This window comes from Ambystoma mexicanum, chromosome 7p, assembly GCF_040938575.1.
Source record: "Ambystoma mexicanum isolate Mex_15411 chromosome 7p, UKY_AmexF1_1, whole genome shotgun sequence".
NCBI classification, from domain to species: domain Eukaryota; kingdom Metazoa; phylum Chordata; class Amphibia; order Caudata; family Ambystomatidae; genus Ambystoma; species Ambystoma mexicanum.
Window position 1 is genome coordinate 858,842,252 of NC_090939.1, and position 17,594 is coordinate 858,859,845.

A 17,594-nucleotide genomic window follows, 5' to 3' on the forward strand; every position below is an offset into this window, starting at 1 on the left:
GTTATCCCTGTTATTAGGATCACAGGGGATCTCATAAATGGATTTAGAACAAAAAGATCGAATGTCCATCCCATCGGATAACACTGCTTTACTTTTGGACATCACTTTTTGAGTCCTCACACGAGGAGTTGAACTCAATCTCGTTTTGTTCAGAGTTTCCGCAGCCACGTTTGGCACGGCATGGATGCTATTCGTGAAAAGAGCAGCAGTAGCAGGAGGCATTCCTGTTTTTAAAGAGTTGATGCCTCGTTTCATTTTTACAAGGCACAATCAGTCAGGAACAGATATAATAGCCAAGAGTGGCTTCAATGCAATGTGGAGCACGGACAACTAGGCACTCACCACACTCTTGGACTATCGACCGAAGCAGTAAAGCGTGATGGTTTTATCTTTGCCCTTCAACCGCCCAACAGCCTAACAGAAATGCAGCGCCCTTTTCGCTGCCGGGCTTATCGCCGCGAGGGTGACTCACGGCTCCTGAAATAGTCCTGTAAAGTCACGTGATCCGTCACGTGCTGCGGGCTGGCTCCGCCTCCTCCAGGAAGCGGCAAGGAATGAAAATTTCACCAGCAGGAGCTGTGTATAGCTCGCAATGCTGTGCAGACAGTAGAACGTTTTTAAAAGCAAAACGAAGCTTCTTCAAGCAGCAGTCACCCTGCTCGAGCGACTCACGGCTCCTGAAATAGTCCTGTAAAGTCACGTGATCCGTCACGTGCTGCGGGCTGGCTCCCCCTCCTCCAGGAAGCGGCAAGGAATGAAAATTTCACCAGCAGGAGCTGTGTATAGCTCGCAATGCTGTGCAGACAGTAGAACGTTTTTAAAAGCAAAACGAAGCCTCTTCAAGCAGCAGTCACCCTGCTCGAGCGACTCACGGCTCCTGAAATAGTCCTGTAAAGTCACGTGATCCGTCACGTGCTGCGGGCTGGCTCCGCCTCCTCCAGGAAGCGGCAAGGAATGAAAATTTCACCAGCAGGAGCTGTGTATAGCTCGCAATGCTGTGCAGACAGTAGAACGTTTTTAAAAGCAAAACGAAGCTTCTTCAAGCAGCAGTCACCCTGCTCGAGCGACTCACGGCTCCTGAAATAGTCCTGTAAAGTCACGTGATCCGTCACGTGCTGCGGGCTGGCTCCGCCTCCTCCAGGAAGCGGCAAGGAATGAAAATTTCACCAGCAGGAGCTGTGTATAGCTCGCAATGCTGTGCAGACAGTAGAACGTTTTTAAAAGCAAAACGAAGCTTCTTCAAGCAGCAGTCACCCTGCTCGAGCGACTCACGGCTCCTGAAATAGTCCTGTAAAGTCACGTGATCCGTCACGTGCTGCGGGCTGGCTCCGCCTCCTCCAGGAAGCGGCAAGGAATGAAAATTTCACCAGCAGGAGCTGTGTATAGCTCGCAATGCTGTGCAGACAGTAGAACGTTTTTAAAAGCAAAACGAAGCTTCTTCAAGCAGCAGTCACCCTGCTCGAGCGACTCACGGCTCCTGAAATAGTCCTGTAAAGTCACGTGATCCGTCACGTGCTGCGGGCTGGCTCCGCCTCCTCCAGGAAGCGGCAAGGAATGAAAATTTCACCAGCAGGAGCTGTGTATAGCTCGCAATGCTGTGCAGACAGTAGAACGTTTTTAAAAGCAAAACGAAGCTTCTTCAAGCAGCAGTCACCCTGCTCGAGCGACTCACGGCTCCTGAAATAGTCCTGTAAAGTCACGTGATCCGTCACGTGCTGCGGGCTGGCTCCGCCTCCTCCAGGAAGCGGCAAGGAATGAAAATTTCACCAGCAGGAGCTGTGTATAGCTCGCAATGCTGTGCAGACAGTAGAACGTTTTTAAAAGCAAAACGAAGCTTCTTCAAGCAGCAGTCACCCTGCTCGAGCGACTCACGGCTCCTGAAATAGTCCTGTAAAGTCACGTGATCCGTCACGTGCTGCGGGCTGGCTCCGCCTCCTCCAGGAAGCGGCAAGGAATGAAAATTTCACCAGCAGGAGCTGTGTATAGCTCGCAATGCTGTGCAGACAGTAGAACGTTTTTAAAAGCAAAACGAAGCTTCTTCAAGCAGCAGTCACCCTGCTCGAGCGACTCACGGCTCCTGAAATAGTCCTGTAAAGTCACGTGATCCGTCACGTGCTGCGGGCTGGCTCCCCCTCCTCCAGGAAGCGGCAAGGAATGAAAATTTCACCAGCAGGAGCTGTGTATAGCTCGCAATGCTGTGCAGACAGTAGAACGTTTTTAAAAGCAAAACGAAGCTTCTTCAAGCAGCAGTCACCCTGCTCGAGCGACTCACGGCTCCTGAAATAGTCCTGTAAAGTCACGTGATCCGTCACGTGCTGCGGGCTGGCTCCGCCTCCTCCAGGAAGCGGCAAGGAATGAAAATTTCACCAGCAGGAGCTGTGTATAGCTCGCAATGCTGTGCAGACAGTAGAACGTTTTTAAAAGCAAAACGAAGCTTCTTCAAGCAGCAGTCACCCTGCTCGAGCGACTCACGGCTCCTGAAATAGTCCTGTAAAGTCACGTGATCCGTCACGTGCTGCGGGCTGGCTCCGCCTCCTCCAGGAAGCGGCAAGGAATGAAAATTTCACCAGCAGGAGCTGTGTATAGCTTGCAATGCTGTGCAGACAGTAGAACGTTTTTAAAAGCAAAACGAAGCTTCTTCAAGCAGCAGTCACCCTGCTCGAGCGACTCACGGCTCCTGAAATAGTCCTGTAAAGTCACGTGATCCGTCACGTGCTGCGGGCTGGCTACGCCTCCTCCAGGAAGCGGCAAGGAATGAAAATTTCACCAGCAGGAGCTGTGTATAGCTCGCAATGCTGTGCAGACAGTAGAACGTTTTTAAAAGCAAAACGAAGCTTCTTCAAGCAGCAGTCACCCTGCTCGAGCGACTCACGGCTCCTGAAATAGTCCTGTAAAGTCACGTGATCCGTCACGTGCTGCGGGCTGGCTCCGCCTCCTCCAGGAAGCGGCAAGGAATGAAAATTTCACCAGCAGGAGCTATGTATAGCTCGCAATGCTGTGCAGACAGTAGAACGTTTTTAAAAGCAAAACGAAGCTTCTTCAAGCAGCAGTCACCCTGCTCGAGCGACTCACGGCTCCTGAAATAGTCCTGTAAAGTCACGTGATCCGTCACGTGCTGAGGGCTGGCTCCGCCTCCTCCAGGAAGCGGCAAGGAATGAAAATTTCACCAGCAGGAGCTGTGTATAGCTCGCAATGCTGTGCAGACAGTAGAACGTTTTTAAAAGCAAAACGAAGCTTCTTCAAGCAGCAGTCATGCTGGCTGAATACCATGGAATCTGGCTGACTTTCCCATCTGGTAAAAGAAGGCAGATTCCTTAGGAATCCATTGTAAATTCCGACTGCAAAGCGCAATTTGCAACCAGCATTTATAGTTTTTCCAAAACAGATTGGAAAAGTGAAGATTAGAAGCGATTTTGGCTATGCTGTTACTCTTCACATTTGCACTCAGTTTTGAAATAACCAAAATTTCCTAGGAAACCTTTTGCACGTAAGTGCAAAAGGACACAATCCCCTCCTGTGCTATTTAAGAGGGAGGTCAAAAGACTGCACATGTCCCCCCACCAATTATTGATTGAGTTATATAGTTTGCACTCAGTTTTGAAATAACCAAAATTTCCCAGGAAACCTTTTGCACGTAAGTGCAAAAGGACACAATCCCCTCCTGTGCTATTTAAGAGGGAGGTCAAAAGACTGCACATGTTCCCCCACCAATTATTGATGGAGTTATATAGTTTGCACTCAGTTTTGAAATAACCAAAATTTCCCAGGAAACCTTTTGCACCTAAGTGCAAAAGGACACAATCCCCTCCTGTGCTATTTAAGAGGGAGGTCAAAAGACTGCACATGTCCTCCCACCAATTATTGATTGAGTTATATAGTAAAGACATGGATGTCTTGCGTCTTAATGTGAAAACTTCAACGGTAATGGAATTCTCAAAGGGGTGTGCCACTGCGGACAGAGGATTTTATACCGTGTTTGATTATTTAGGTGTTAATTTTGACAGGTCTGTCCTAGTTAAATCCCATATTAATAGGCATGATGCTGGCACAATAGCTTAAGCCATTGCTGGTATTTTTTTTCATTTGCCCCAAGCATTAAAGCCTACCCAAGGGATCTTATGCTTCCGAATTTACTATGCAAAGGTGAAGTTGGTAGCCTGCGGCAGGATGGTCCTGTGGATGTCTGAGGGATGGCACAACAGTAGAGCGAGTTCAGGCCTTTTATTGTAAAAGACGGCTGTGGTTTCCACTGCCGACCCCCATTCATGGAGTCTGTAATGAGCTGCGGTTGCCCCATCCCAAGGATCACATACATCTAAGCTCGATCTCTCCATTTTGGTTCTATTTGTTTTTACAAAATAATTTTCACTGCTGTGTATTTTTTAACTCAATTTGGTACTGATATTTTTCTTTATGCAAAGTGTGGGGGTAGACCCTCACCAACCCCCTGCCCTCCCACCAAGCCCCACTCTCCACCGATCCCGTATTACCTCACTCAAATGCCCCTCCTGCATTTTTGCATCCAACATTTGCTTAAAAAAATGGTCTAATCAAAATCTGCTGTGAAAATTCCTCTGTAAAAATACTGGATAACCTCTATAAGTCAGTAAGTGTGCCAGTCCGGAACAATGGTGCTGGTAAGCTTACCGGCACCAATGTTTTCGGACCGGCGCACTACAACTCTGCAGGCGGGTGCCCTCTCACCTGCAGGTCAGACCTGCCTTGGTGGGACGGCACCCGCCCTCACAGTTTTCACAGGCCCACCGGCACCCTTAGCAACGGTGCTGGTGTCCCGTGTCCTCATTCTAATAAAGTCCCATGGGACTCTATGGGAATGGGGACTAACGAAATTACCGGCGCCTGACTTCCCGGCCGCTGGATTTGGAATAGCCTGCTGGCACCGGAAAGTCAGGCACTGGTAATTTTTTACGGGTCTGGCAGCAACCCGCCGATGGCACCAGCAGGGTTGCTGCCGGACCCGTAATGAGGCTCAATGTGCTGATTAATCTGAATGTGTCCATGGCACGATAGTCAGGTTTGTAAAAGGGTTTTAATGATCCCATAGTTTAAATATATTCAAGGTGAAATATCGAAGATGAATGCTTTTCGCACCACAATTTTCTGATGAAGTCACTCGGTTGTAAGCTTAAGCAGAACTTAAATCTATGCTAGAAGCAGCAGAGAGGTGAGAGGGAAATGTAAATGCAGTCCAATAGGGCTGCTCTGGATACGGGTCCTAACAGTACTGACCTTGGAAGATTTAATTGCAGTCGTCTTAATACCACTGTCACACTGTGGACAAAGAAATGCGTTTGTCCTTTCTGTATGAACGCCGCTGGAAACAAATTAGAAGGGCTGCTGTGCTACCAATTTTGAGAGAGAACACGTTTGGGCAGCGTCGCCCCGTTTTTATCTATTAATTGCAGTGAAGCGTAAAGAAGATACATGGGCGCTTCTGTCCTTTAGGAAAAGTGCATTTTCCGTAAGGTGGAGACACCTACAATACGTGTCTTTGATTCCAGCATGCAGGCTAATCTCTCCAGGTTGACAGATTAGCTGTATAATTAGCGGAATGTATTTGTCTGTAATGATTAGCTTTTAATTTGTATTTAGGAATTAAATGAATGTTGAGCCGAAGAATGTATATATGTGGTCTGAATTTGTATAGTGTTTTAAGTTGTCTGCATTTGTTTTACATATTATGGGCCCGATTCACAGAGTGTTTTCCTATGGGATGAGTGAAGATGTACTGTTCTGCTGGGATTATAAAACCCTTCTGTTAATCAGGCCCTATGGTTTATCTTGATGCATTTTGCATTCTGTTATGGGATGTGTTTTGATCCTAAAAGAAAGACTTTGAACTGAGCTGATACCTCTCCACCCCTCATGCTGTTGTGGCAGCTCTGGCTTCACAGCACTCCACCAACAGCTGAAACACATGTGGATTCCTGGTACTGGGAAGGCCTCAGCAAATCTAGATGGGTTGGGATTTCTATCTTGCACTGGTTTTCAGGCACTTGACCAATTCTTGAAGAGAAATTGGAAAGGACTCTGAGAATTAGCTAATAAAGTTGCTAGGACTATCCAGGGAGAACACGCCCAAATTATTCTTCATCGGGGGTCAGTTTTGCTCAATTTACACCCAAAACCTAAAAGAAATCCCAAAAGACTAAGGGCCTGATTAACAAAAAATGTTTTTAATGGGACTTTCCCGTGATACATTTTTGTTGTAAATCAGACCTTAAGAGTCTGTGTTGAAAACATCACACATTGAGTAACCTGTGGGAGACATGCATGCAAGGTTAACCTGTGGGAGACATGCATGCAAGGTTAACCTGTGGGAGACATGCATGCAAGGTTAACCTGTGGGAGACATGCATGCAAGGTTAACCTGTGGGAGACATGCATGCAAGGTTAACCTGTGGGAGACATGCATGCAAGGTTAACCTGTGGGAGACATGCATGCAAGGTTAACCTGTGGGAGACATGCATGCAAGGTTAACCTGTGGGAGACATGCATGCAAGGTTAACCTGTGGGAGACATGCATGCAAGGTTAACCAGCCAGCCTCATGCTTAGACACTCGCCTCTGTGAATGTGTTGCAAAACAATGAACACATGCAATGAACTCCATTTCTGCAGATCAAAGAGCTCACCAAATCGATAATCATTGTATTACGAGGCTGCTCCATATGTAGCTTGTCCAACTTGGCACTTGTTTTTATCAAACTTCTCAGAGACAAACAGCTCAGTTGTGCTGAGTGTAGCTGCCGCTAAACCTCAGAAATGAATCACCCACTCTAGCTGAAAATAGCTTAGTCTGAGAGTAGCTGGGACTAAACTCCAGAAAATAAACCCCCACTCATGCTGGGAGTAGCTGGGACCAAACCCCCCGAGAGCAAACCGCAACTGATGGCAGGAGTGTAGCTGTTACTAAACCCCAGAGATGAAACCCCCACTTATGCCTGGAGTAGCTGGGACTGACCCAAAGAGTAAATCTCGATTCATGTAGGGAGTAGCTGTTCCTAAACCCCAGAAAGTAAACCCTGACTTGTGCCAAGAGTAGCTGGGAATAAACAGCAGAAATTAAATCTCCACTCATGCTTGGAGTAGCTGGGTCTAAACCCTGAAGAGCAAGCACCCACTAGTGCCGATAGTAGCTGGGACTAAACCCCAGAGAGCAAACCACAACTCGTGCTGGGAGTAGCCGGGTCTAACCCCTGGCAAGTAAGCCCCCACTAGTGCAGATAGTAGCTGGGACTAACACCAGAGAGCAAACCACCACTCATGTCGGAGGTAGTTGGGTCTAGCCCCTGGAGAGTAAGCACCCACTAGTGCTGATAGTGGCTGGGACTAAACTCCAGATAGCAAACTACCACTCATGCAGGGAGTAACTGGGTCTAACCCCTGGAGAGTAAGGCCCCACTAGTGCCGATAGTAGCTGGGGCTAAACACAGAGAGCAAACCACCACTCATGCGGGGGCTAGCTTGGGTCTAACCCCTGGAGAGTAAGCCCCCACTAGTGCCAATAGTAGCTGGGACTAAACCCCAGAGAGCAAACCACCACTCATGCTGTGAGTTGCTGGGTCTAACCCCTGGAGAGTAAGGCCCCACTAGTGCCGATAGTAGCTGGGACTAAACACAGAGAGCAAACCACCACTCATGCGGGGGGTAGCTTGGGTCTAACCCCTGGAGAGTAAGCCCCCACTAGTGCCAATAGTAGCTGGGACTAAACCCCAGAGAGCAAAACCACCACTCATGCTGTGAGTTGCTGGGTCTAACAAGTGGAGAGTAAGCCCCCACTAGTGACGATCGTAGCTGGGACTAAACCCAAGAGTGCAAACCACCACTCATGCCGGGAGTAGCTGGGTCTAACCCCTGGAGAGTAAGTCCCCACTTGTGGTGATAGTAGCTTGGCCTAAACCCAAGAGTGCAAACCACCACTTGTGCCAAGAGTAGCTGAGACTAAACCCCCTGCGCCCTTTTGTTGGGAGTAGTTGGGACTAAACCCCAGTGAGTAAACCTCCCTCATTCCAAGAGTAGCAAAGCCATTTTTTTGTAGGGTTTTCACACAAGCGAAGTTACTTTCTTGAAAGGTATACCGCACCAATATTGTGTATTCTATTGCAACCTTGCCCACATCCCACACCACATTTACTTCCACTTTGTTTATCGTAGAGATGGTGAGTTTTTCAAACATCTTTTTAACAGTTTTTTCATGGTTTTAGAGTGATAGTTATTTTTCAATGTATATTTGGGCTAGCATCCTAACTGTCTGTATTATGTCTTTATTTGAAGGCATCCATCTCTCGCTCTCTCTCCCTTCCCCCTCTCTCTCTAGCTCTCTCTTAGAATGTTTCTTAAGTTGACTTCCCTTTTCCAGTGTAGACTTTCTTCACTGGCTGTCCCCTTCATTTTAGGGGTCACTTTTTCCTTTAGTGGAGATTAGAAGGAAAGGGTAAAAGATGTTTATGCTTATCTTTTGTGCTCCACTTTAATGTACAGCTGTCCTGATGTGTAGGAGGACAGCAAAGCAGAGATTGCATCTTTGCTTTTCTTTCCTCCTTCATCTGAGGAGAGCAGCTTGTTTTATGCCTGCGTGAGATTTTCATACGGGTGTATAGCGGTATGATTCCAGTGGAATACGCCTCACATTAGCACATGCTAATAACCAGGCGGATTGCAATGGAACCCATTTTAAAACCCTGTCTGCAAAGCATATTTGCAGGCAGGGTTTTATTTCTCTCAAAGTATAGAGTAAAAGTAAAGAGTAAATATGATTTCACCTTGCTGTAATCTTTACTTTTAAGCAACACTAGTGTTGAAAATTACATGCAAGGTGCAGATACTTATTTACAAGGCCGACTAGGCCAAGGCCTAGGCCAGCAGATTTTCAGAGGAGCAGCATTGTATTGCAGTTTATTTTCAATTGACTGGTTTTCATTTTTTAATTGTAAAGACAATTGTTTTTCTGAGTCTGGCTGATTCGCAACACTGCCGGAGTAATTTTGAGCTATAAGCAGTCATTCAGTCTGACAGCTAAAGTCTTTCTGGGCCAAACATATATGCTTGATATTTACAAAAGCTCTATTGTTAGGGTGACCTTTGTATTAAGATAAATTAAAAAAGGAAATGTGTACTAAACCCAGTGTGCTTTAGGTATTTAGTGATTCAGACATACACCTCTTACAACAGATAAAAAGCTCTTTGGTCATTCTAATCTTTCCACAATGTTCTTTAATATGCAAAACCTCATTGGATTGGTGCCACTTCACATTATCTTTGCAGTTCTTTCTAGTCAATACACACATAGGGCCTCATTACACGGTAGGCGGTAACCATGGCGCTATTAGCGCCATGGTTGCCGCCGGTATTTTACCGTGTCCACCTTGGTGGATGGCGGAGTTACCGCCCTACTCCAAGGTGAGCGGAGGCGGTAATTCCCCATTCACCAAGGCTCTTCCCCATTCCCATTTTTGCCCCCATAGGGCAGAATGGGAGTCGGGAAGGTGCTAATTACGGTACCGCAAATTGCGGTACCGTAATTAGCTCCGAGGTCCCTTTGCGGCACCCTACTTTAACGGCTGGAAAAACCAGCCGTTAAAGTCGGGTCCCGCAAAGGGAACTCGTAGTAAGGCGGTAGGGGTTTACCGGTACCGTTGCCCTTACCGGTAGCGGTAAACCCCTACCGTGTAATGAGGCCCATAGACTGTGTTAAGCAATCACATTTATATTCAACCACACAACAGGATAATTGCTGGGCCCTAGAAGGAGGATGCTGAGGGGAAGAGCTATATATCCATCCTGACCTCGGCTTTCTCCATCCAGATGTTTGCCAGACCAGACTATCTACCACTACTGTCTCCTTACCAAGACGTTTTCCTATGGTGAACCTGTAGCCATGGAAATTCTGTCTCCAAGTTGATATTGTTTCTCACAAGGTTGTCCCACTATTTGAGGTTGATGGTCAAATCATGTACAATATAACAATGTAAATGGGAGGAAAGAGGTCTACAATAAGAGAATAATGCAATGTATTATTCTCCATCTTTTTCTAGCACCATTATGGAGGGATTGAAGTTACTATGAAGAGAGAGGACTCTTTTCTGACACAGTCTGCCACACCCCTTCCAGAAGCTTCGCCACAGATCTCTGCTCCAAGCTCACCCGAGCGAACAGTAAGTCGAAGCTGCCAATCAAAACAGACATTCATCTTACCTTTTGATTTACTGTAAGGGAATGAGATGTAAAATGGGTGTCAGTGCAGGGGTGGGTGGGGGGGCCATGGGAAATCAGCAGAGCAAAAAGAGGAAGGTAGACAGTCGGACACATAGGTGTGGGAGCTAAAGAGGGGCTTGTAGGCATCAGGAGGAAATCCTGAATGTGTTAGTGTGCAGGGGAAAAGCAAGAGACCTTTGACACACACCACCACATGCTGCCCACATTCTGAGGACACCGATTGGCTAAAACCCAGTCAGAGCTGTATTCTGGGTGTGAATGAGAAATTTAATTTTGAAGAGCTATTGTTATTTTTTGTCATAGATTACAACAAATGTTTTATTTGTGTTGTATATGTGACCACTCAGTGTCTAAGCACACGTTTGCTGGTCTTCCTCTGAAACCTTCCAGTTTGAGCAGAAAAATACTTGTTTTCAGCACAAAGCTTTTGGGCAGAATGACATCCCACAATTCATGGGAAAGAACCAATGAATTCAAATTTGAATACATGATGGAACCCATTGCAGCACTTCCATAGTGGAGGCTATATGGTTGTTGAAACTTGAACCAGGATGGTGCTATTTGGTGTTGCAAGATGTTTACAGGTTGATATGTTAGTGCAGTCACTCTATTTGCACCTCAGTTCAACAGCAATTCTTCAAGGACAGTGAATGATGCAGTGTGTGCTGTGGAACAGGCTTAGCTCGGATGAAAGGGGATTATTAAATGTTGTTTTGTTCAGTATGCATTCTTGGATGTTGAAGATTGCACGGATGTTGATGAGGTCATGGGACTGAGGGAGGGTTTCTTGTGAACTATAATTGAGAGAATTTTCTTGGAAGCACACTAGAGAAGAGTTTTTCAGGGTCAGGCTTGTTTGTTGTCTGTACACACTTTTGCTAAGGGGTGGCGGAGGGCATATGAGGACATGCCATGTGTAGGTCAATGAGAAAGTCTTGGGTTGGGATGTATGCCAGGGATGATCAGAGCGTATAACTATGGGCGGGTTGTGATAGAAGAAGCTAGTTTGTGAGTGGTGTTCTACTTAAATTATTATAAAGTTTTATTTTTACTGTGGTTTAAAAAAAATATGCACAATGTTGTACCTTTGCCACAAAGCATGGGCCAAGTCTCTGGGGTTACATTGATTGGCATGATCTTTCATGTTGGGCAATACCTTTGATTTGAGTGTTTCTAATAATTGAATTTGAATGCTTTTAAAAATATCCTGTTGACGCGCAGGTATCAGAGTACAAGGCTCCAATGGTTTTGGGAAAAAAAGAAAGAAGGTTAGAAAAAGTAAAGTTTTGATTTTCTTTCAGAACACAGAAAGGTCATTGATGCTAAGAACATCCTCCTGAAAACCATTCCATACAAATGAGACTAAAAGAACTACCTAGTACTCTAGCCCGTTGACACAGGGCAATAACCACAGTCTTCTGGGCCTTATATCATTAAGGTCTACAGGCACAGTGCCGTCAGAAGCAAGCTTTCAAATAGGTGGGAGCATGGTCATATGACTTAAGTGTGCTTCCCTTAGCTTGACTGATTCATTTATAGCTTTAAACACCAGTGTTAAAATCTTATTGTCACTGTAACAACTTGGGAAGCAGCATTTTGTAGCACTTGCAGCTGGTGGACAGTAGTTCATGTGGCCACTAGAAACCATAAAATAGAGTAGTCACCAAAATTTGAGCAAGCAATGGTAGTACAGTGAGCTTCCAGTAACAGTTGTCATAACTGACGAGGGACAATTGTCCGAAGGGTTGTAAGGATAATTCAAAAAGGGAGGATAATGCTTGGAAATGACTTATTCTGGCTTTCTTTGGAGGTTTGGGAGAAAGAGCGAGTTCAGATTTGTCCTCCTTTGCCGATTGTGAGTTTGAAGGTCTTGAAGTTTCCAAACTTGGCTGTGGTTTCCTTCATGAATGGCAAAGTGTGCGGTGTGCAGAAAAGGTTATGGTTGTAGATCTCAACGTACATCTCCGTGGGGCTGTGGAGGGCAATGAATATGTTACACATGGGGTGAAGGCAATTCAGAGGGTGAATTGCTGAGAGGAGTCTTTGTGTGAGAAAGGGTTTGCTAACTGTAAGCAGAATTAGAAGGGAGTAAGACAGAGGTCAGAGGAGTTGAGTATGTAAAAGGGATATTCTTGAAGAGAGACATTGTGGGAGACGCTTTGGTGTTGGGTGGGGTGGTCTGTGTGTATTGGTGCAGCTCATTGTTGTCTGAGTGTGAGCACTGTAGGTAGTTGTTTACATCAGAATATGCCAGTGTGGGATTCTATTCATAAGTTTAAGCCTCATAGAATAATGAGACAAGAAAGGTCAAGTACTAAGGAGGAACCAAGGGCCAGTAAAGTGTGGGTGGGTGAAGCAGATCTTTTAGCCAGTGGGCTATAGGTGAGGGTAACAATGTGGACACGGCAAGGGACGTGTTGGTAGTGGAATGGTTAGCTTTAGAAACTGGAAAGTCATGGATGAAGACTGCATCTCGAAGTATTGCCAATCACAGTAATTGAAGGAAAGAGTCGACCTGCAGGCTAAATCCTAAACACTATGTGCAATCCAGCAAAGTGTGAAGAAGTTAAGGAAGCATTCGCTTGGGAAGGAATGAAAATCTGGAGCTGCTTTGCAAAGGAACAAGGAGGTCCTGGCTCATGAGCTTTCAGGTTTTATTGGAAAAAGCTTTGCAGGCTTTCCTTCTCCTGGCAGTTCTTTCTCATTAGCATCCAGTAGATCATATTTACGATTTTACTCGCCTCTAACCTTAAATACACCAACACATTTTCTGTGCAAGTAATACTCCGCAACAACTGCATTTATTTTTTTAAATAACATACCCCCAATGTTAGTGTGTGTCATCAAAGCATTGTGGTCTATCCAACCTGCAAATCAGAAACTATGTGCTCATCTGGTGATCGTTAATACCTTGCAATTCATATATTGTATTTATCAGTGTCTTCCAACCTGTTCCCATGCCACGGTTAATCAGCAATGCTGTATCTAATCACACATTCTGATACCGTTTACAATTAAATGTGACATGTATACACAAATATCATGACTATTTTTAAACATTTTCCTCAAAAAATCTGTACACAATCGGAAATGCTGTGCTCATGAGAATACTGTGACCTTAAGAAATTGTGTTCCCGGCCCACCATGAGGTGTACCTTACCTTAGTGATGCAAAGCTCAGAGGCCCTTCCAGTGACCAATAAAAGCAGCAGGTGCAGGTGCTTGGGCATCTGACATCTCCAAGTGTCGTAACTACTGCCCAGCGTCTACTGTAAGAGGGATCCAGGAGAAGCAGTGCAGACATGAAACATGCAGAGACCCCTGGTCAGATTTATCCATATTCGACAAAGATGGATTCACAAAATCAGTGACTGGACCGCGAAAGGGGAGGGAGAAGACATTTGATGAAATAGAATTCGGCAGGGGACCCTAGAAGAGGTGTTCAGTTGGTGGGGTTCAGAGGGTGCAGGATTTTGTTTGGGGAGCAGGAGGCTTTGCCAACACATGAATCCTTTGTTCGATTTATCCTTGTTCAATGAAGATGGATTCTTCTTTGACAAACCCCAGTCATGCAACGGACGGCCTGCTGACTTCTGTGCAGCGATCACGGGGCTAATGAAAGGGTGGTCTGCTTTCTATGCCCAGTGTTAGCCGCAAAGATCAGGAAGAGGAGCGCAATGTGGCGATGAGGAACAGATAAGGAGAGCATGGGGGCGAGATGGCGGACTGTGGTTAGCGGGCATGAGATGGGAGAGGTCCCGAGGCAAGGGGCATCATTAAGGGCAAAGATGACAGTGGATCATGGGCTATGGGAACTAAGGAGCGGGTATCGGGGTGAACTCGCCACCACCATTAGAAAGCAGAGTGGGTGTGTGGTGGAACCGTGGACAAAAAATAATTCGGCAGGATGGACCAGGGAAGATTGGTTTGTTTGAGATTTGGTGATGGGGTATTTAGGGGTGCAAGAGTTGATGCAAACACATAGAACCCTCAGGTGCTCGGCATCAGGCATTTTACAAGAGTGATACTCCAGCTACTTTTACTAATGTCACAGATGATGCTGGAGCAGAATTTCATGCAACGTGAATGGAGCCTACGCATGGTGCATCTTATGAAAAAGCGCAAGCTGATTCATTGATATTCTTAGCTCCTTCAATATCCACTGTCAGGATCTAAGGACACTGGTCCATCAATGGACAGGACTGAGCCACCCTGCAAAACCAGGCAGACTATGTTTCTGTCCTACTAGAAGTGCTTGTAGTGCTGGCTGTCATGTTGTCCAAGAAACACAACAACTTTTCAAGGCGTAAATTGTAAAAAAAAAAAGAAAAGGATGAATTTGAACATACCCAGAGTGTATAAATCAATGTGACACATCCGATGCCCGCTCTTATTTTTGTGCTAATCGGGCGTTTTCTGAAATCCTCACCATTATATAAACTTAAAACTAGAAAGCAGTTTTGTAATTTGGGTTAGGCACACCCACATTAGTGAAACTAGTGTAGATATTCAGTTTACATAGCCTTGACTGGGGATAGGGATTTTTGCAAAATGGAGAGAGAGATAACAAATATATTTTAACCGCAGCATTGATTTCAGGATAAATCGAAATAAATGACAGTGATAAACGTAAGCACAATGTGATAGTCATGTTAGTTATGATCATGCAAATGTTAATCAGAATTCAAATTTCCCATAGAATTACAATGCATGTATGATTCTCTGACAGTGCATAAAATTCAAAATATGGAGACCGATAGGGGGCACAGAAAAATGGCTGTGTAGTGCGGGCACTTTGTCTTCACAGCATCTGATAATGTGAAACCCCCACATTGAAGAATGTTCCCCTTCCCTGGAATACCTTACTGGTGCGCCCCACCCCACAAAACGAAGTGGTGAGGGTTGAAGAGAATAATTCATCCTGGCAGAGGCCAGAGAAGGAGCGAGAGAGCGGAGGCTCCCGGACAGAGGTGCAGAGCGCGGCCAAGACAGGAAGCTCAGCAATGACGCAGCAGAGACTCCGGCGCAGTCGCCTACTCATGTAGGCTCCAGGAGATGGTGAGGAAAAAGAACAGAACAGGTGGGAACGGGGACGACATGTGACAGGAACTTCAATGCCAGGATCTGGATGACGAGAAAGGCTAGTTGCACTGCCCTGGGCATTTCAGGGGTGCAGGGGAGGCACGGAAGGAATCAGCCCAGAGCGCAGTGCATCCCCTGATTAGCACGAAATTCCGAGGAAGAAGAAAGGATGCTCTTTCCCCTCAAGCCCCTTTCATAGTGTGCAGGTGAATCGAGGCCTAAAGGCAAGCTGGAAAAAGGAGTCAGAGAGGGTCCCGCTAAGGAGACTGTGGGATGGCAGAACACACAAAGAAAGGCCCAAGAGCAGAAAGTGTAAGGACCGGGTACTGAGCTCCTACAGAGGACGTGGTGCAGAGCAGGAACCAAGATTGCAGCGAGGACAACGTGATGGGCCTTGGCATCGCTTTAAGTCTACACATAGCACAGGGAGAAGGCAACAAAAGATCCTGGAGTGGAAGTGAGGGCAGAAACACACAGGTTGTGTCTGGGGCAGAAGAGAGCTTCACACCTCTTTGGAGGGTGGAGAAAGGTCAAAGAAGGCTAACCTTGTTAGAGAGTGTGGCATGCTGCCACATGGTAATAGGTTGATTCAGCAAACCGAGGAAGACAGGCAGGTGAAGACCATCTGATTAGGATATTTACAGTACCTTCGCCCAACAACACATCAACCCCATCCCACAGTGAAGTATCCACCAGAAAAGACACTGTCAACATGTTGGCTGAGATTAGGGCCATAAGAGCAGATATCATAACAGCACTGACCAAACTGAAAAGAAGGAAGAGAAAATGGAGGTTCGGCTAGAGGCTGTAGAAAATAATCAACTTACAGCAGACGTACTGGAACTGAAATATGACACTCGCCTTGCAAAGCTCATAGCATGAGATAAAGAATTGGAGAGCAAAATTCATGATGTGGAAATTGGAGAAAGGCAATGTAATCTAAGATTGTTCAGTGTTCCAGATCAAGAGGGAGGGACACCAGTGATGGTAGAGCGAAAGGTCCAAGAGAGTATAAATGTGTTCTTTAAAGAAGGAGGATTTGAATTAAAAATGGACCAAGCACAAAGAGGGCTCTGGAAAAAGGCCAAGATCGATAGACGTTCGGTGTTGCTACCATGTAGACAAGGCTCACATCCTGAACAAAGCGAGGTCCAAACGGGTAATAGAAGTCAGAGAACAGAAGATTTGAATCATGCAAAACCTATCCATCTTAACTGTGAGCAAAAGAAGAGATTGTAGAACCCTTACACAATGACTCCAAAACAAAGGGGTAGAGGAGGCGAGGAACAAAAGACAAAGGTTTTTGGTTGAATAAACATGGGTTCGGGAAAGGAGATGATATGATCTGGAGAATCCTTTAATGAACCCTTGAATGGCTTGTCATGAGGAAGAGAGGATTCAAGAGGTTCCAAGTGAATGATGATGGTTAGTTCGATACAGAGCAGTTAGAGAATTGCAACTTTGAAAGCAAAAGGGCTCAACTCCTTTATAAGAGACCCCTTTATCACAGGAATTCACAAGAAAGAATGTAGATATTTTATTGGTGCAAGAATACCACTTTACAAAGGTTGGGGAGAGGAAGACTGGGAGTGAGAGGAATTGTCCCTGCACACTGGACATCCAAAGACACAAAGAAAGTAAGTGTCTGCATTATATTCCATAGGAGGGTGAAGTTAGAAATGGCAAAAGTGAAGAGAATGATGAAGGGTAGACTTCTTTTCTGGCCAGGGAAAATAGAGGGTACACAGGCAGCCCTTGTTTCAGTATGCTGCCCTAATCAAGGCCAAAGAGAATTCCTGGTGGAGGTGTTTTCAAAGGTTTGGCGGCTAATTAGTGGGATCCTGATTTTGGTGGGGGTTTTCAACTGGGTGGTTGACCCATATATTGACAGACAAACCTCCGGAAAGACGAAAATAGATTTGAGTGAAGGAAATATTTGAGCTGCTACGGGAAGTGGGATTAATGGACACTGGGAGTGTATCACACCTGGAAGCAAGGGAAGCAAGGGAATTCACATCCGACTCCACCCTGCACAGTAGCTACTCCCATGCATACTATATACTCACAGAGAGCGAATGCAGAAAAAGGGTTAGATCAGCGCAAATTCTACCAATAGCATGTACACATCATGAAATGGTCCCAGTGACAATGGTTTTGCCAGGTCCAGGAAGCATTAAGGGGAGATGGAAGTGTAATAACCTCCTGTTTAGGGGCTACAAAAAGCGAGACAAAGCTGACACAATGCTAGTGAGGAGGCTGAGGAAACAAAGAGAAG

The 17,594-nt window shown here is 45.8% G+C and overlaps 1 protein-coding gene across 6 annotated transcripts in view; it reads left to right on the forward strand.

Moving 5' to 3' along the window:
- The window catches only part of GYG2 (glycogenin 2), a 358,634-nt gene that overhangs the window by 302,107 nt on the left and 38,933 nt on the right, over window positions 1-17,594 (forward strand). For all 6 annotated transcript variants that reach the window (XM_069637039.1, XM_069637038.1, XM_069637040.1 and 3 more), the window contains one exon: window positions 10,058-10,177. In XM_069637039.1, the coding sequence (XP_069493140.1) occupies window positions 10,058-10,177 (120 nt within the window). The remainder of the gene's footprint in view (window positions 1-10,057; window positions 10,178-17,594) is intronic.